Source organism: Mixophyes fleayi, chromosome 5 (assembly GCF_038048845.1).
Source record: "Mixophyes fleayi isolate aMixFle1 chromosome 5, aMixFle1.hap1, whole genome shotgun sequence".
NCBI lineage: Eukaryota > Metazoa > Chordata > Amphibia > Anura > Limnodynastidae > Mixophyes > Mixophyes fleayi.
In genome coordinates, this window is record NC_134406.1 from 80,426,012 (window position 1) to 80,447,270 (window position 21,259).

General features: G+C 38.0%; 1 protein-coding gene and 1 long non-coding RNA gene across 2 annotated transcripts in view; one reads left to right on the forward strand and one right to left on the reverse strand.

The window, feature by feature from the left end:
• NPHP3 (nephrocystin 3) overlaps positions 1-21,259 on the forward strand; it is a 101,219-nt gene that overhangs the window by 44,886 nt on the left and 35,074 nt on the right. The window contains exons 14-18 of the mRNA XM_075212453.1: positions 2,615-2,712; positions 3,307-3,409; positions 4,285-4,367; positions 5,391-5,529; positions 7,931-8,095. Coding sequence (XP_075068554.1) covers positions 2,615-2,712; positions 3,307-3,409; positions 4,285-4,367; positions 5,391-5,529; positions 7,931-8,095 — 588 coding nt within the window. The remainder of the gene's footprint in view (positions 1-2,614; positions 2,713-3,306; positions 3,410-4,284; positions 4,368-5,390; positions 5,530-7,930; positions 8,096-21,259) is intronic.
• On the reverse strand, positions 14,411-19,030 carry LOC142158480 (uncharacterized). The gene is made up of 2 exons (XR_012692785.1): positions 16,363-19,030; positions 14,411-15,649 (listed from the first exon to the last, which is right to left on the reverse strand). It is a non-coding gene; the product is annotated as an uncharacterized LOC142158480 (long non-coding RNA).

The window sequence follows — 21,259 nt, forward strand, 5'->3', positions numbered from 1 at the left end:
GCTCCATTGTGGCGACTACCTCTAAAGAAGGATATGTTAATCCAGGGACTTTTTTACCATCAGGCTTTAGCACGACTGACTTTTGCAGCCATGATCCTTAAGAAGAAGAGGTTTTCCAGCAGAATAATCTGAACCATGCTCAAAGCCAAGAAACTTGTTTCAACTAAGAATTATTATAGGGTCTGGAAGACCTATATTTCTTGGTGTGAGAATAGGAAGTTTCTAATGACTTCTTTCCAGTGGGCCCATTTCCAACTCTTCTTCAAGATAGCTTGGATAGAGGATTGAAATTGGGTTCTCTTAAGGTTCAGATCTCTGCTCTTTCTATTCTCTTCCAGAAGAGCACGCACTTTTACCAAAAGTGTAGACCATTTTACAGGGTGTGACACATTTGAGACCAGCATTAGAGGGTTATAGAACTAAACTACTGTTTTGAAAAAGTAGAGATGATGCCTATAGCAACCAATCAGATTCTAGTTATCGTTTATTTAGTACATTCTACAAAATCACAGCTAGAATCTGATTGTTTGCTATAAGCAACATCTCCACTTTTTCAAACATGTAGTTTAGTAAATATACCCCTAGGACTTGAACTTAGTCTTGACTGCATTACAACATTTAAACCACTGGCATTAGTGGATATCAAGTTTCTTACATAAAAGATTGTATTTGTTCTGGCTGTGTCCACGGCCAGAAGGAATACTTTGGAGATTACCAAGTACTCTATTAGTTCCTTAGGACTTGAACTTAGTTTTGATGTTCTATTGCTAAAACCCAGGGATATTTCTATAATATTGTCTACAATATTTATTAGTAACCATACCAAAAGTTTGGTTTCCAATATTCTAGATGCTAGCAAACTGTCTGATTGCCAAGATTTGACAGCAAGCTCATCTCCCCTTTATTCCAGGTTTTAAAAATTGTATCTAGCATATATGGAAAAAATAGCATCCAATTTCCTAAATGATAAACAATGTAAAATCAATTTGGTCTGAACCAGTGGTTTGTTAGATAAGGACGAAACTGCTCGCAATCTCTAAGTGTACTACTTGAATAGCTGCATCACACCCTTTAATGCTCTAATATAAATAAGAGTTGTTTGAATCAGACATAGATTCAGACTCTGGGAAGGATTCAGATTAAACTGATTTACTTAAAACCTGCAGATTCTCTGCAGTTTGCAGTCATTAGCACGATAGGTTTTGCCTTTAATAAATTTGCCATTTTAAAAATGACTGCAAACTGCAGATAATTGTAAATAACAATGATGTTTCATTTCACATGAAGCTGTCTACTACTATATCATCATCATCATTTATTTATATCGCGCTAACATATTCCGTAGCGCTTTACAATTGGGGACAAACATAATAAACTAATAAACAAACTGGGTAAAACCGACAAAGAGGTGAGAAGGCCCTGCTCGCAAGCTTACAATCTATGGGACAATGGGAGATTGACACATGTGGTTAATTCTACATTTTGCATTTAGGCCCAGTCAGGCTGCAAAGGTAAAAGTGACACATAGGCTAAATGATCTTGGTCAGAGGGTAGTTGTCTTGTGTGAAATTGTGTAACAGGCGGTAGGTAATAGGCTAAGGTAGTGAGGTTAAGAGGGTAGTTGAGGAATATTATAAGCTTGTCTGAAGAGGTGGGTTTTCAGAGAACGCTTGAAAGTTTGTAGACAAGAGGAGAGTCTTTCCATAGAGTGAATGCAGCCCCAAAAAAGTCCTGTAACCGGGAATGGGAGGATGTAATGAGGGTGGATGAGAGACGCAGATCTTGTGTAGAACAGATTTGCTGAGTTGGGAGATATTTTGAGACAAGAGAGGAGATGTATGTTGATGCAGCTTTGTTGATGGCCTTGTAGGTTAGTAAAAGAATTTTATATTGGATTCGGTAGAAAACAGGCAGCCAGTGTAGAGACATACAGAGTGATTCAACAGAGGAATAATGATTTGCAAGGAAAATCGGTCTTGCCACAGCGTGCAAAATAGATTGTAGGGGTTTGAGTCTGTTTTTGGGAAGACCAGTAAGGAGGGAATTGCTGTAGTCAATGCGGGATGATAAGTGCATGAATTAAGGTTTTTGCAGTGTCTTGCGTAAGATATGTGCGAATTCTGGAAATGTTCTTTAGATGTATGCAGCATGATTTAGATATAGAGTCAATGTGGGGAACAAAGGATAGGTGTGAGTCAAGAATTACACCTAGGCAGCGAGCTTGTGGGGTGGGAAATGTCAGGTATGCTCTTGTTGGTGGGTGGGAATATTATTAACTCTGTTTTAGAAAGATTAAGTTTGAGTGATTATGCCTGTAAAATATAATTGTTTGAAATAACATAATGCATGTTTGTTTTGTATTCAAATGTTTCTTTATTGTGTTTTATGTTACAAATAAAGTAAAAAAAAAAAGCCATGTATATTAGAGCTGCAGTGGAATGCCTTTTGTTTAATAGTTCTAACCTCGGAATTTCTGTTTTAAGGTTTAGTGGTTCTTCCTTTTCCCTTTCTATCATAATCTAGATAGTCTCTAAATTGACTATTTAAAATAAGCTTTAAAGCCTAGGTTCAAATAATATTGAAAGGTAATATGAAGATGATCCCATTTTTGCAGCAATCTGAAAAGCATATGAAATGGTTGATTGACCCGTTGCCAGTAAACGTTCGAGTAATTGTCTCAGTGAATGTTGAATCTTGTCCCCAGGCATGGAGGTAAGTTACATTGTATTTCCCACTACTTTTCTCTGCTGGCATATTGAATGTTCTGGGCACCCTACTGTCCTTATATTATAGCTCTTCTCATGAAAACATAATATTCTATTACATATATATACAATTAGGTAGCCTGTTGTGTGTTCAGGAATGTTTGAAAGACATTGAAAGCTGTTGGCATTATTCTATTAAATCATTCACAAATATATGCCATCCATTTTCCTGACTATTAACCTTACCTTTAAAAATTTCTCCTTGACTTATGATGTTTTCCACTCAAGCCTACAAAATTCCCTCTGAACTGCAGCCCACCTTCACAGTTCTCTGATCATAAATATGTTCCCTAGTGCTCTTCATTTTTTTTCTATTCTGCTCAAGTCCATCTAACTTTAGATGAATCAGATCTACTTGCATCTCCACCCTATCTTACCCCTCTACCTAGCAACTGTATATATTGCCCATTTTCATAGAATTCTTGCCATCTCACTTGCTTAATATCTTTTCATTCTTTTTTTTTTACATCAGTAACTATCGGGAAGTATTTTTGTTAAGTAATTTGTTTTAAATTAGTTAATTTTAATTTATCATGTATAGGTTGTGGCCCACTCTTCATCTCGATCCACTGAATTCAAAGGATGTGAAGTCTCTTATAAACTCTGAATGTGGTGGAGCCAATATTGTATTGACCAAAGAACAGGTTGGGTTTTGTTTTACTTTTTGTAATCTTTCTCTAAAACTAGTGTCAGAAGGGATTATTTGCTAGTTGATTTAGATGTACAATTTGCCCTGAACCATGGCAACCAGTAGCTTGTGTCTGTGTAGTGCAAGTTACACAATGAAAGCAAGTGTCTTATTGCATTTTTCAGCTGTAATTGGTATAAGCAAGAAATGCCAGGAGTATGGGGAAAATACATATTACAAAAATGTAGAGTGAGAGTTGCATTTGTATTACTATTTTCACAATGTAAGCTGTACTTGAACAGAAGAAAACAAGGTAAAGCCACATAGAAGCAGTGTGTCACTTTAAAGGGGATTTGTAAATTTGTAAATCATCAGTCTATATGAAAGGTATGTTGGTCTTTTTTTTTTTTTTACCAAAAATAATAGTTATACAGTATATCTTATTGCTTTTATATTGATTAATAAAAACATAAAGAGAGAAACCAATGTTATGCTAGATATTTGTACACATATTTCACCACCATTCCAGATTGAATTCTTCTCGAATCAGATTGATTCAAATTGTGTATCACTATGCAGTTAGGGGACACACACAGTGCAGAGTTTGGTCAGAATGTCAAAACTTACCAACCAAAATGGCAATATTTGGGGACAGCTTCTGTGGCAAGTTTATTAACATTTTTTTATAGAATAGATCACATTGTATCTTGTTATTAGGTAAAACGAGCCTAATGCTATTTTTTATACCTAAATATTATTACTATTATTATTATTATTGAAAAGTTAAATGTTAATCCTAAAGATTAATGTTCTATGGCTTTGCCATATATTCAAGTGCAAATTCCCTCAACACCATGCGATACATTGTATTTTTTAATTTTTTAATTCTAGGAGAGAAAATTGGAGAGACACTGTCGGTCTGCCACAACCTGTAATCCTTTATATGTAACTCTACTAGCAAGAATACTCATCTGGTAAGTGGAAATTAGATTAGTTGTAATATTGTTATCTATGGTTCCTTTATAATAACTGTGAGAGGGAAATGTGGTCAGATTAATCCATAATTCTTTTGCTGCGCAGAATGTGTTAAATAGCTATGTTAAAATTATAATACAATTTCTGGGGGTAAAGGTATTAAGTAGCGATTCTAGCAAATCCCTGATATTTGGCGATTTTGCCAGAATAATTTAAAATTGCACTGGGTTATTGTCATCTTAAATTATGCCGGCAAAAGTCGGCGAATATCAGCACTTTAGCTAGACTCACTTCTTAATACATTTACCCTCTGGTGTTTATTTCTTTATGTAGATTAAGCCAGAATCCAAAAAGAAAAAATGTATTTAACAAATGACATTTCTTAGATTTATTTACATCATTATCCTTTTTTAAAAAAAAGTAAAAAAAAAAGTCTTAATGTAAAAATTAATCAACAAAAGGCCCAAAATACTAAATATATGATAAATGGCATAAGGTGCTGAAAGACATTTGTAACATGGCCCCATTGGAAAAAATGTTTCCTAGCCATACCGTATATTCTACAGCCTGTAATTGCACTACATTTAACTCTGTACTTGACAGTGTTTTGGCCATTTAAAACAGAAAGGAGAAATTGAGCATTGACATGCAGGAGGAAGGCTGTATGTGATTGGCTAACTATAGTCTAATCAACAGAATTTTAGACTGTCTCAATTTTTATATCCAGTTTCTAATATAATGAAAGTCTACATGACCTTGGTACATGCATAGGATAACACGAATCACATTACTAAGCCTCACCAACTTCACTAAGAAAGTGGGCAGGGTGCAGGAGGTTTCCCTGTTCTCCCGTGAGTCTGGGAGAACTCCCAGAAATTCGGGAGTGTCCTGGACATTCTGGGAGAATAGGCAACTATGTCTTAAAATAACCTTAAACTTCTTCAGGTGATTGTAGTAAATCACATTTTTCTATGTAATCTATATGAAATGTATGGTTGAAATGTGAATGTGTCTTTGTGCAGGGCTGGGAGCACAGGGAACATTGCGGATGTTTTACAGCATTGCCTGCAGTGTCAGGATACAGTGTCATTGTATAGACTTGCACTTCGATCTGTGCAGGAATTTATGCCAACTGCAAAAGACAAGGACCTAATGAGGGAGGTAAGAGCCCTGTAAGGTTCAGTAAAAAGCTGTTGTCCTATGTGATATTTGAGAACATGGGAACAATAGCGGAAAGACTGTACCACTTGGAATTGGTGCTCTTATAAATAAATGACTCCTTTATCGCAGGCAGGTGTGCTTAAAGGCCAGTTTCCTGCAACTTAAACACATAGGCACTCAAAATGCCCATATATCAATAGTCTACATGTCATTTATAAAATGTGAAAAATATGAATGCACTGCACAAATGCAATTTCTTCCACTTTTGTGACATAGAGCTGTTTCTGGCATTTTTGTTAGCAAGTTGGCAGAGAAGAGGAATAAACATTAAACATACGGTTATGTGCCAACTTTCTCTTTGAATTTTCTGGTTATATTAATGACTCATTTTAACACAATCGTTCCACCTTTCATTTCACACCACTGATATTTCTTTACAAAGAAAAAAGTTAGACAGTAGATTGCAGTAAAGCTACATCGAACAACAAAATAAGTAAAGCTGATCAGGTCACGGACTTCACATAGTAATAAATACTTTATAGTGCTGTCTTATGTAAATCCTTACTTATGTATTCAAAATTTAGCATGAACCATCAATTTACATTTAATAGGTTTTATCTCATGCCAGTAATAAATTATATTACTACCAGCTTATTACAAATAAGTATTTGGTTCAGATGGGCTAGCAACAGTCTTTAGAACATTAGGTAATTGTTCCATTTAAACAAGCATAAACTAAAATGCAATGAGATAATATATTGTCATTAAATTGTGTATATATGTTTGTAGCAATATAGATCCCTATATCAGCGCTATGTTGGCACTTTCACTGTCAGCAGTCACAATTTCGGTATTTTAGCCTAACATTTACATACTGGCATTTAGTCTGTCTGTATTTTCGTTAGTATTTCTACTGTCAGAAATTTTTACTCAACCCATGTATACATATATGATGTACAGTACTGTACAAAATTTCTATGCAGGTGTGGAAAAAATGCTGCAAAGTAAGAATGCTTTGAAAGATAGAAGTGTTAATAGTTTATTTTTTATCAATTAACAAAATGCAAAGTGAATGAACAGAAGAGAAATCTAAATCAAATCAATATTTGGTGTTAGCACCGTTTGCCTTCAAAACAGCATCAATTCTTCTAGGTACACTTGCACACAGTTTTTGAAGGAACTCGGCTGGGAGGTTGTTCCAAACTTCTTGGAGAACTAACCACAGATTCATTGTGTATTAGTCAGAAGCCGTACAGGCTAGGATTTCGTTTTGTTTATTTTGATTCTGGCGAGTAAAACTAGCTGAGGCTATATGAACCAAGGCACTGGGCTGGTGTGATATCTTTGGCTGATGCATAGAAGTGCAACAGTTAAACCCAGGAAACTGTACCCCTGACTCAATCTTGTGTCATTATATATGTAATAAATTGTAAACAAAGTCAATATTCCCAACGTTACTGTCCCCAAGTGCAAATTCTGTGTTGTAGGATAAGAGATTTAAATGAGCTTCAAAAAATTAAAAAATACACCTTTTAGAGGCTTAGGAGGTTGCCCCTCATTTTTTTTGTTTGCTACTGCAAAGCAACTTCATTTTTACACATTCTCAGAGGTGCTGGAGATGGGGCATTTGCCATTACATTCACTCCGATGTACTTTATTTATAAATTTATTTGCGTTCATAAAATTAAATTAATAAAGGATTAAAATGTACAAATGTGACCCATGAAATGAAGACAGTCCAAAGTCTAAATAGTTCATAACGTATTTAAGACATTCATTAAGCTTGAACGAGTAGTACTTTAGGAGAAAACAAGGAAATTTGCAGTAAATAATATAATCCTTCACATCGGTCCCTGCCTCACAGCAGTTTACAATCTCAATTCCCTATTACAAACACACAGATTAGGGTCCATTTTGTCAGAAGCCAGTTAACCTACAAGTATGTTTTTAGACTGTGGGAAGATACCAGAGCACCCAGAGGAAATTCACACAATCATGGAGAGAACAAACGCCACACAGAGAGGACCCTGGTATCGGAATTGGACTTGTGACTCCAGTGCTGTCCCTATGTGGAGAGCATCTTTGTGTGCAAGGTTCTACACACAACTATAGTTTTCTGTAGTGCATTAAGAAATTCAGGTCTCTATCTTGACATTTTGCTTCCAGATTCTTTTTGGCTGTTGATATGCTTGGTTCTATGGATTCTTTCTGGTTCAGCTTTTTGCTGCTATATGTTTTCCTTTATCTACTTTGGGCTAGACTGATAAACTCAGTGCCTTGCCTGGTTGTATTTCATGCCCAAGAGTCCGTTTTTAACATGAGAGAAATATTTAGATTTTAGGCTTTTTTTTTTTTTTTTTTGTAGGGTTGTTCACCTAACAGCATTGTGTTCTTTCTGTAGATTCTTTCCCTGATCAGCGTCAGCCACAATGGAGTGAGTGAATGTGAACTGATGGAGCTCTGTTCTGGGCTGACATGGCCAATATTAACCTTCTTGGTGTATCACCTGAATAAGATGGTAGCCCTGAGATACAGCTGTGGACTGCTTCAATTTCAGCATCTCCAGGTAATAATATTGTTATTTATTAAAATCGTTATCTCTGCAAGAAAAGAATTATGAAGACTTAAAGACAAATTCAGGTTTTACAAAAAAATAGCAATCTGCATGTGTTATGTTCCTGCACAATAAGATAACTATTTTTTTTACTCACTGTAAAATCCATTTCTCAGAGTCCATTATGTCACACCAACCGTGGGGTATAGTAGCTGGTCTTGGAGCAAAGGCATTTTAAATCTAAAACTGTTGCGTGGATATCTCCGTCCCTATTAAGTCCCTCCGATCTGGTGCCATCTTCAGTGTTTTTATAACAAAGCTCAGAAAGAGACACTAACTAGGCGTAACAAGAAAGTATCTTAAACATAAACAGCAAACAACCAAACAGTCAGAACAAAGGAAGGGAGCACAGTGTGTCTCAATAGACTCAGAAAAATGGATTTACAGTGAGTAAAAAAATCCTCTTTTCTCTTTCCTACCATTGGGGGACACTGCAAATATGGGGACATTCAAAAGCTGCCCTTAAAGGTAGGATTGCTCTGATACAGCTGTGCATAAGTCATTTTGCACAAAGCTAGCATTTTGAGATGCGAAGCCCTGCAACTTTTAGAATTTGTAAAAGGTGTGGACAGACGGCCACGTAGTGGCCCGGAACAACTGTCCACCCAGGAAGCACCAATTGTCCTAGTCGATTGAGCCTACAAGCCAAACTGCACTGGTCTAGCTGCCTCAATGTAAGCCAAACAAATAGTGGATGATATCCAATGAGCAATAGATTGCTTAGATGCCAACAATGCTTATGTGCATTATACAGAATGAAAGGTTCATTAGTTTTACGGAAAAAAGCAGAACTGTCCACTGTCGCAAAACTTACAGACTCCACACTCTTGTGCTGCTGATTTCCTCTGTGTCTGTGTAGATGTCAGCCCTTCCTGGTTTGGACGGTCACTTGATCGTAGCTAGGAGGCGGCATATTCAAACTTGCAGAGTATGTAATCTCACTCTGACATTGCAGCTGTGTCAGAGCAACAGGTATTTATACCCAGACTGACTCCCTGTTATGTTATATTGCTACTAAACTTTGCTTTGTGATTCCTTCTTGGATAGTGCATCTGCCTGTTAAACCCTCATTGCTTGTGTTGACCACTCTCTCAGATTCTGATTTTGTACTGCACTTTTGCCTATGTACCAGATCCTGCTAAACCAGGCTGATACGTGTATCCATCACCCCATGGCTCTCTTGGTTACAGACAACGAGACAATCGTTACATTCACATAGCATAGGAGGGCCCAGACCATATCCAGAAGTTGCAAAGATGCATCGGAAGGACAAAATGTCGGAACAACATTCTCCTGGTTTAAGTGTAAATATGAAACTATCTTCAGCACAAAGAGGGCTTCATGAGAAGCATTGTCTTGTCAAAATGAAGAACCTAAAAGGGGGGTTACTGCACAGCACCCCCGATTCAGACACCTGACAAGATGAAGAGATAGTAAAAACACCACCTTCCAGGTAACATAAGGGAGATCAACTGATTTCAAAGGCTCATTAGGCACTCTCGCTCTGAGCACTGAATTAAGATTCCAAGGATCTACAAAGAGAGGCTGAACTTGTAGAACCTCTTGTAAGGAGCTGTGCACATCTTTCAATAATGTCAACTTGCGCTGAAAGAAAACAAGTGGGAGAGGCTAATACCGGAAGTGTTAAAGCTGTGACTATCACACCTCTGAATATAAGGCTTCCATACACTGTAAAAATTTGCAGAAGATGACTGTTTACATGCCATAATTATAGTCTGCACAAGCTTGCGCAAATAACCAAGGATCACGGTTTCAGTAGCCATGTTGTCAAAGCCAGAAGACTGCCAGAACAGTGGCACCAAAGAGAGCCTTAAGCTAGCAGATCTGTACAAAGAGGCAACTGATAAATAGGATCTACGCCCATCCCGAAGATGTCAGACTACCATGTTCTGTGTAGCCAATCTGATGCCCCTAGAATGGCGGTCACCCGGTCTCTTTTCACTTTCTTTAGCAACCACGGGAGCATGGGAAATGGTGGAAACATGTACACCAGACAAAACTTCCACACAATGGTCATGGCATCCGTGTACCTTGTCTTGGTGTCTCTGGACTTTTGAGCAGAATAGAGGGGCCTTGAAGTTGAGACGTATTGCCATGAGATCTATCTCTGGCTGTCCCCAACCAGTTGAGAAAACACCTCTATATGAAGGAAACATTCTCCCGGGTGGATCCTGTTGCGGCTCCGGGATAAATGTGGCCGATAACACCAGAACATGGCGTTCCACCCAGGACTTGATCCCTGCATCTCCCACATGGTCTTGGCACTGCGTGTACCCCCCTGATGGTTCAGGTAGGCTACTGCTGTTGGCTTGTCGGATTCAGGGGGTGTTCCGGCAGATCCCTCAGGTTCTGTACGAGCATTCTGTAGATCGTGCTAAGATCCAGGACATTGATGGACAGCAATGACCAGAGACCCTGAAACCGAAGAGGACCTATGACCACTCCCCAACCAGACAGACTGCTGTCCGTGGTGACTATGGTCCACTCCCATTTTTGTAAGGACTCGCCCTTTGCAAAATTTCTTCTTGCCAACCACCACGTGATTGACTGACGTGTGAACAAGGACAAAGTGATGAGCTGCCTATCACGATGAAGGGCAGAATTTTACCTTTTCCTGAGTAGCTCCCACTGAAGCGGTGTGGAAGGAAACTGTGTGAAGTGCACAGCATTGAGCACAAATATCATGGTCCCCAGCAATTTCATGGGAGACATTTCCCACCTGTGTCTTGTTCAGAATGGAAATTACTTTGTCTCCCGGGAGGAACACCTTCTGAGACACAGTGTTGAAGTTGAGGCTGAGAAACCTCATCTATTGTAGTGGAATCAAGGAAGACTTGGGAATATTCAGAATAAGCCATGTCTCTTCAGAATCTGGATAGTCAGCAGAATATGCCATTGAAGGGCAGATGCTGACAGCACCTTTAATAATAGGTCAAACAAACATGGTACAATTGTGACACTCTGGGAATGCAGGAGATTTTCCATGATGGCCATAATTTTGGTGAACACCCTTCGAGCAGTATCTAGGCCAATGGGTAAAGCCCTGGAACTGCTGGAGATAGACACAGATGCCCTTTCCATATGAGGACATGAAGGTAGGCATCTGTTATGTCTATGGATGCAAGGAACACTCCTTGTTCCTTGCCCGCGATCACTGATTATAACGACTCTTGAATCCCAGGACCCAAAACTCCACAAGTGCTTTTCAGTTTTTTGGGTTTTTTTATTCGAAGTAGAAAAACCGAGCCCCTGCCTCTGTGCAACCTCTTCGAGAGTGAGAAGACTGCCCCCTGGCGGAAGCTGCTCTCGTCCTTTTGAATTAACAAAACAACCAAAATCTTGGTTGCTTCAGGTTTAGCTTTGCTGACAGGTAGCATGAAGCTTTTACCTTCTGTAACTACCTGAATAATCTGCTTGCATTCTGAACCAAAAAGAGTGATAGACTCCAGAACAATATCTAAAAGATTAGGTGCACCAAGAAAGCAAAGAATTGAATAGATAAAATAAAAAGGAGAGATGGATGACTTCTTCTAAAATACAATATACATTTATTTATAATCGATTCAAAGAATAAAAAATGAAAATAAAATACACAAATCATATAAGAATAATAATTGCATATATCACATCAATAATGAATATTGCAGACATCACATTCCGCATTAATAATACTATGCCTGTCTAGTCTCAAATGACCAGCATAAAAATACAACTTATCGGACTCTGTAATAAATGTGTAAATAGTTTAAAGTTGATATAAACCGAGTGTGTGGCCTAACACTCTGTATAATAATCTAGGAGTTCTTTAAAAAGTCGTATAATATACCAAAATTACCAGCGATAAAAGTACTTAGGTCAATGGAAAAGAAAAAAGTGATTTCTAGAGTCTCACACCTCCTGACACCTGGCGTATATAATGGATAAGCATTCAAATAAAGTTCCTCTGTAAGGAGCATAGAAAAGCCGGTATATACACTATGGGCTAGATTTACTAAACTGCGGGTTTGAAGAAGTGGAGATGTTGCCTATAGCAACCAATCAGATTCTAGCTGTCATTTTGTAGAATGCACTAAATAAATGACAGCTAGAATATGATTGGTTGCTATAGGCAATGTCAAATCTAAAATTCTGACCCAAGTCTGCCTGTGGTGTCAAGTATATCTGGAAGCGCTTCAATCAGCTGGAGAGAATTGACACAGACCAAGTTCTGTATACAAGGAATATTCTCTAGTTTATTGATACAAAGATACAGGTTTTTATAGGCTACTGAATAAATGAATCCTACGTCATATGCATACAATAGTTTATACCACTAGTTTATGAGAAGCGCTACTGATTAACTTTCTCACGTATTCTTGAGGTGTTTACTTTTCTCCCCCTTCTAAGGACAGATGAGCCTATTATTTCTTATCTCAAGGGGAGTTGGAGATATGCTATGTGCAACACCATGGATACAGCTCCCATACTACCAGCTGGATATGAAGCTCATTATTGTTTTCATAACTGGTTACATTCTTCAGGTGTTCTCTATTAGTTCAACTTCAAGGCCATAGGCTCACATATTGCAAAACTGCAAGTTAACAGAAAAATGAATAATCTCTTCTAGCAAATAATATTTCTATACAAGTTACAATAAAATGGCTGAACAAAGGCCTTATGAGGCCTTAACAAAAAATCATATTTAACATTTCCCATCTTTTATTCAATTTTCGACCCTTTCTCCTCCTACCTACCTAATCCTATCTATAGAACCACATTCTTAATAAGCAGGTACTTATACACATGTAGGAGGCCACATGCATAGAGTTGGTCCCCTTAGGAATCTGTCAACTCATCCCCCACTAATAAGCCTGTGATCCTCCCTGTCCTAACTTGATTTATGAGGAGATGCATTTTGGCAAATGTCCATGTCTAGAAAAGATGGTTTCTTAGAAGATGGTTTCTTAGTAGGTAGTTAATGAGTCTATAGTAGTTCTGCAGGCCTTGCATGTCCTTTGTTCAATCTTTAGTAGTTTCTTGTTGCAAACTCTGCAGTTCTTTGGCTTTGCTAGTCCAAATAATTCATGACACTCATAGTCTGGTCAGGTTTCAGAAGTAATTTCTGTGATCATCAGAGGTTCGGGATTTTCAGTGGTTCCCTTTTTGGAGAGACAACAATCAAGTGTCAGTAACTTCTTAATCAGCCATATATTTAGTTTCATTATCACCTATACGATCAACAGGATTGCTAAACCATTTGCTACTAATGCCAATATTTCCAATATCCAACATGAATCATTACTGACAACTTTACCAATGAGGTTATGCATCTGCACAAAGACATTTTCAGAGTTTACTCTACTATGAGTGCAAATTGTTGAGCACTCCTTCCCATATGTTTCTCACAGTGGCATAGGCAATATGTCACTTAACTGTCTGTTTCATACTGGGTTAGGGAGGCCTTAATCCCTACTTCAGTCACAATTATTCTGGCAAGACATATCAATACAATGAGACAGTCATTTCTATTTATCAGAACAAGACTCCCCTGATTTGAAGACTTTGCAGTGTTATGCGTGAATCCAGGTGTCTCTTTCCTGTACTTTCACTGCCATGGGAGTCGTCAACAGGACTTGATAAGGACCCTTGTATCTGGGTTCAAGACTTCTCCTGATGTGCTTTCTCACGACCACCCAGCCCCCCAGGGTGCAGTTTATGGGTACCTGTATCAAAATTAGGGTTTGCAATGGAGGAGAATATTTGACCATGTATTTCAGTTAGTTGTTTCTATAATAAGGCAACATAATTCAACAAATCACTATATACATGGTGTAGTTGCTATGGAAAATAACAGCCTGTTCTGTTTGCTGTGCCAAACAATATCTCATATGGTGTTAAACCTGTGTCTTTCCTAGCAGTATTTTTTACTGAGTGCAGGTAAACATGAGATCCATGGCAGACCTGTTTCAGCCATTATTTTCTGCATTTTCAATTTCAGTGTACCATTAAGGCGCTCCATACATCCTGAACTTTGGGATCTGTAGGGGGTGTGTTAGTTTCTGGAATCCTTGCCCCGTAAAGTGTATCCCTCTGTCACTTACAATGACCTCTGGTACACCATATCATCAGATTACCTCATTCGCAATTTTCTTGGCTAATGCTTTAGCATTTGCTTTTCTATACAGCCATGTCTCCAGCCAGTGACTAAAGAAGTTGACACAGACAAGCACATTCTCAAAGCCCGAGCATTTGGGAAGTTATAAAGTCTATCTGTATCCTCTTATAGGGATATTATGTCTGGGGTGTGCTTTTCCATAGGACAGACTTACTCGGGTTACTTTGTGCACAGACTAGGCATTCTGCCACTAACGACTGTGCTGCTTGGGCGAACCCTGGTACTATCCATAAGCTGCTAGTGAGTACAACCATAGCATCTTTTCCCAGATGCACTTTCTCGTGTGCTATATTGGCCATAATGGGATAAACTACTTTTGGCAGACACAAACGCTGACCTTTACACCACTCCTTGCACTTCTAGTGCTCCATGTATTGCCCAAGTCTTTTTCTTATTTTCTGTTGCTTGTCTTTCCATAAGTTGGAGTGTGCTCTGGTCAAACAGGGGTCAGGGGGTCACCATGTAAATAGACTCCCCTTGGGGTACTGGGGCTATGGCGGCTTCTCGTGCGGCCTGGTCTATTTCACTTAGCTTCGGGGGTAGTATCTCTGTGTGTGTCTTCACCTTCATCACTGTTTGGAGGACAGCTGGAATGCAGTGAACAGTGCCCTGGTATGTTCATCATATTGACTGGTTTGCTTGCTGAACCCATAAGGTCCCTACTTTTCCATACAGGGCCATAATCATGCGCAATTACAAATGCATAACTTGAATCAGTGTAAATATTTACTCTTTGTCCTTTTGCATATATGCATGCAAGTGTCAGGGCCTTTAGTTCAGCTTCTTTTGCTGATGTGACTCGGTAGAGTCTGTTGAATCACTATTTCTGTGTGTGTGGTTACAGCACACCCTGTATAAGGGACAGGATTTATGTAATAGTGTGAACCATCTACAAAAAGAGTGATGTCTGCATCTGGTAATGGTTTATCTTTAATGTGAGATAAAACCAGAGATTCTTGTTTCATTAGTTCTATGCAATCATGTTCAGAAAAATTTTGTTTGCATTTTTTTTTTTCCTTTCTTTCTGTTCAAGCTGGAATGGAATTCCCCCAAATCCCTAGGGTAACCCCAATATATACAGGTACTTCTCCCATCTTTTGAAACTTGCTGCAATAAGGCAGCAGGATTCAACATTGTGCACTGCTTAAGTGTAACGTTACTGGGAGTAAGCAGTGCTACTTCATTAGGATAGGCTTCAGTAAGGAGCATGTGGAATCCAAGGAAAAGGTTCTTGGTTTCTGAGTTCCACAAAGTTTACACTCATTAGATGGAGTGTACAGTACAACGGTTAAGACAGATGTGGTAACTTTAATTCTTCTGGAAGAGAAACACTTAGCTTAAATAACCTGTTAATAAGCCACATCATCAGTTCTATTAGTGTATATAATAATGTGTTGGGCCACAATACTCACAAACACATTCCTGCATTGGGTGTAAACCCCTGTAGTCATGGGTTGCTCTTTTCTTTATTTGGTTGGGTTAAACTTTCATATTAGAATTTTCTAATTATGTATAATGATCTATACATTACTATGGGCCTGAGTCTGGTTCTTCCAAACTTGGCTTTCCTTTCTAGTCTAGTACACATCTACAGCGCACAGCAAAGGAAAATAACGTGCAATCTATATTCCTCCTGCTAATATCAATGAACTCCCCTCTCTGGTCTCCCTTGGACCTTTAAAAAACTTAAAATACAGTTTACTCAGATTCCCCTTGTCTGAAGGTCTTAACATATATCTGTGAACATGAGAGGCTCTGGGGCCTCTTGTGCTTCCTTTTTTTTTTTTTTGTCTTCTAATAAAAAAGGAAAGGGAGGAAGAAAATACACAGTGCGCTCGGCAAGTGTTATATGTCACTCATTTCACAATAGGAGGGAATGTCCTTTGTGCTGTATATCTTCATACTTAGTAAATCTGGCCGGTAACAAATGTTTTGCTTGTGCTTGGTTTCTGTCACAACGTACGATACCGTTAAGGTAACTGGGTGTCCTAGCACAATATCTATACTCTTTTCAAGCACTAAAGCAGAGTAGTATGCAAGTGACCTTAGCTTGCGACCATGTATTTGTGTCAGTACTCCTTGTACATGTGCACTGACTTCATAACAAAATAATGTGAAAGGCTTGTCATAATCTGGCAAAGCCAGTGCTGGCGCTGAAGTTATTTCAGCTTAAAATTGGTTAAACATTTGGTTCTGCTCAGAGGAGAGTATAAATGGCTTGCTATGATCCAGAAGTGCTAATGCAGGAGCACATACAATTGCTCTTAAAGTCTTAAATCTTTTTCATTTCTGTAAAAATATAGAATTCCCATCAATGCATTACCATACCCACAATAAAAAGAATTATTTACAGTATATGACAATTATAGCACAGTAAATAAGGGCAGTAAATGTCTTTACAAACACTGATTTACTCAAAACTGTAATGAGGATACAAATAAAAACCTTTTGCTTTCTGCACATACAGAAAAACCACCTAGTTCATGCATTTGCTATGCGAATAGCACATAAACTCTAATATCTCTTTCCAAAACAAGGTAATCATTACTCAGAAGAGTTTACGTTATTTAAATCCTTCATTAGTTTATACTTATGTTTGTTGTGGTGCAAAGATGGTGCATTGGAAGTTAAATCAATGCAATCTGGATTGCCTAATGGGTCTTTGCAGCTGGAGACCTGTGAATAAAAAAAACTTTTGCATAGAGATTAACATTTATTTACTAGGAATTACTGTAACTGTAACATGCGTGTATACTGTTATCAGGTAACCAGTGAACAGCTGCTAAAAGCTTAACTGTGACGCTATGCGTTCCATGCCTTGATTTCCTCAAAGGGGCAGTCCCTAATTTCACAAATAGAGAATGTCAAAGTGACGAGACCTGGGCGAGTGTTCAAAGCCACTCCTTTCTTATCATCTCTTAGTACAGCCCTTTTAAATGACACTAATTAAATTTCCGGGTTTAGAAACATTCAATCTGGAATCTTGGTTCCAAGTATTCAACCATTTTAAAAGCAGCACTGTCTCATAAATCAGAGTACTCTCGTTAGACACAATACATTGTGTCTGTAAATCATTCAACATTTTCTCAACAAAATCTCTCTCCCGTGACCAAATATTCACACATATTTCTAGATTCTGTGATTTTCGTGTTCAAAGTAAAAATATATTCACTTAAGTCTCGCTCACAGACGACATTTTATCTCGTAACATTTCTTTAAAGGCATAACAAACCCTCCTGATTTCTGAGAACATTCATCAGCGCCATTTTAACACAGATAAAAACAGCATGTAAGCTCACTCCCACAATTCTCAACTTCATTAAAGAGAAAGCTATATTTCTGAACTTCAGAAACAAAATTATTTTGTTCAAATACAGAAACGGCTTGTTGGATCCCAGCCAGCTTTGTTCTGACACTAGTACTTATAGTGATAATGTACATTATTTACAATCTTGTCCGTGCAATCGGACCAAACATTTTAAAACTTCTTTTGTATCTTTTTAAAAGCTTATCATTAAGCAATGAATGTACAACTTTTTCAACCTTGAAACATGTCTCTTGTAAAAAACGGACAAGACAGACAAACATTGTGATTTAAAGTAAATCAAACATCTCCCTTATAGAGCACTAAGACAGAGAACAAACAATGTGAATTATCACGGATCTCTCTCACACGCAGTAAGACGGAGACAAAACTCACATACAGAGAAAGAAAACTTAACTGACATCTTCCAGCCTACTGCTGTGGAACTACAAGTCCCAGCATTACACTAAATACAAGTTAGCTTCAACATGTTATCATCAATCAGCACTCCGGACACATTTTTTCAATTTTACATACATTGTCAAAAAACAAAAAACAGTGTGCTTCTTATCTCAACACACTGAAATCATTTACACAGAATAAGGGAGGGGCACATTTCACTTATTCAGCTGCACAGGATCAAACATACATTTATAATATACAACCTACTTGATTCATTATTCAGCTTCCGATGCATTTAGCATATCCACATATATTTCGACTTTTCAGATCTCTTAACTTTCCTGTGCCACCTCAAACAATCTCTTGGGGTTTGATCTCAATACCCCTTTGTTCTTGTCACATTACCACTTGCAACACCTTTGTTTCTCCATCCACACATATCTTTGGCTATCCCCGCTTTCTTGAAAAATTCCCTGCAGACCTTCTACTCCCCCATTTCCTTAAGTCTTTGTGCATCATATCTATGAGGGAGCTGCTGTCATTTGTTTACTATCTATATTACTCGTATTGACAGTATTCTGTTGAGTCCAAATCGGGACTCTTATCTAGTTTCTGTGGGTTGTCCTTGCACTGGACGTCCCGTTCTGTGGACTCCTTGTACTGGATGTCCGTGCTAAATAGCTTCTTTGACAGTATCTGGGACGAAGGTCTTTTGGAAATCTCTCTTACACAATTTGGGCAGATTACAGAATCTCCCTTCTTTGATATACCTCTGGGGATGGTGTCTAAAATGTTCACTCAATGTTCAAAACAATAACTCTCTAAATCCCTCTATTCCATTACATGCTTCTTTGATCAATGTCTTATGTGACTTTTATGCTTTATACATCATACATAGGTACAAACACATGCACTCAAAATTCAATCATCTTTCAAAAATCTAATCAACAATACAATTACAGTAAACAAATTGGGTTAATACTGTATTATATTAATCAGATGATACTTGAGACTCACAAATTCGCGTGTCAGGTGCCTCAGACAGACATGAGGTGACCCAGACTAGGAAGACCAACGAGTAGAAATCTACTGACCGCGGATGTTGGGGTTCAATGTGCTGGGAAACCTCCGTTGTCTGTCTTGTAGCCTGCTGGACAGCGAATCTCTGTGGCGACCTCCAAGTTGTCAAATCTAAAATTCTGACCCAAGTCTGCCTGTGGTGTCAAGTATATCTGGAAGCGCTTCAATCAGCTGGAGAGAATTGACACAGACCAAGTTCTGTATACAAGGAATATTCTCTAGTTTATTGATACAAAGATACAGGTTTTTATAGGCTACTGAATAAATGAATCCTACGTCATATGCATACAATAGTTTATACCACTAGTTTATGAGAAGCGCTACTGATTAACTTTCTCACGTATTCTTGAGGTGTTTACTTTTCTCCCCCTTCTAAGGACAGATGAGCCTATTATTTCTTATCTCAAGGGGAGTTGGAGATATGCTATGTGCAACACCATGGATACAGCTCCCATACTACCAGCTGGATATGAAGCTCATTATTGTTTTCATAACTGGTTACATTCTTCAGGTGTTCTCTATTAGTTCAACTTCAAGGCCATAGGCTCACATATTGCAAAACTGCAAGTTAACAGAAAAATGAATAATCTCTTCTAGCAAATAATATTTCTATACAAGTTACAATAAAATGGCTGAACAAAGGCCTTATGAGGCCTTAACAAAAAATCATATTTAACAGCAACATCTCCACTTTTTCAAACCCGCCGTTTAGTAAATATACCCCTATGTCTCTTGAGGGTGTATCCTTACTTGTACACAGTGTGAGCGTCCAGGCTGCTAGGGAAGAAAAGATCCCCCATGTGGTTCAGACAGCTGGGAGAAACAATTTCAATCTCCCTCTTGTGCGCTCCAGTGTAACAAGTAGTAGTGGATGATCAAGCTGCCTCTGGTGCACTCTGATATATCAGGTGATATTGAGGCTGGTAGACTCAAATAATAAATGCGAAAATAATACAAAAATGACCATAAGAATGAACCATATAGATCATACTAAACAATGTAAACGATACTAATGTACAGTACTTGAAAGAACTACCATAATATGCACTAGAAGAACCAATCCCAATAAATTAACATAAAAAACCTCCATAAAAGGAAAATCCCATTATGCATATGTATTCATACCCCCCCCCCCCCCCCCCAAAAAAAAAAAAAAAAAGGACAGGAGATGTAACTACTGGACTGTCAAAAATAATTTCCCAAACTGGGATACAAGAAATGGGCTTAAAAGGGAACAAGAAAATGTATTAACCCCAAAAAATATACCTGGGTAAATATGGAACCCAAGGGGATCTTATCTGTAGTTGAACTCAAGAGATGATTTTAACCCCTCTGGTACTAAGGTGTGTAACTTGAATATCCAGAGCAGCTCACTTTCACAGAGAGTTCTAAATCTGTCACCTTCCCTGGCTGTAAGTATGATGGACTCTATAATGACCACACTCAAGCCTGATGGATCAGCCTGGTGTGTGTTTCTGAAATGTCTGGAGACACTATGATTTTCTACCTTGTTAACAATATTTCTTTTATGTTCCATAAATCTTTATCGCACATTTCTAGTCGTTCTTCCCGCGTACTGCAGGCCACATGGGCACTGCAGCACGTAGATGGCAAAAGAAGTGCTACAATTGTAGAAACCAGGGATAGTGAAAATTTCTTGTGTGGATTGGGATGTCACTATCTTTATTCTTCATATGAAGACAAGTCGTACATATCAATTTTCCACATTTGTAGTTACCTCTTATATTACTAAGAAAACCAATATTTTGACTAGTCTCTTCTTTGTTCTCCTTTTTTGGTTTAAAAAAACTGGCAGCTAGTATATTTTTAAAATTTTTATTTTTTTAAATAAATGATAATGGGATGTTCTAAGATTGCTGTATTTAAGATGGAGTCTTGTTTTAAAATATGATAGATTTTCTTAATAATATGTTTAACCCCCATTGATTTTGTATTGTATTTTGAAATAAACTTCGGGCTATTAAACCTCTCCACTTCCTTACTTTTTGTTTTATTCTCTTTTATTTCTAAGAGGGAATTACGATCAATCTTTTAGAAGAATCTGTATTTTAGAAGGTCATCCATCTTTCCTTTTTATTTTATCTATTAAATGCTTGGTTTTCGTGGCGCACGTATTTAGCTATTGTCCATTTTT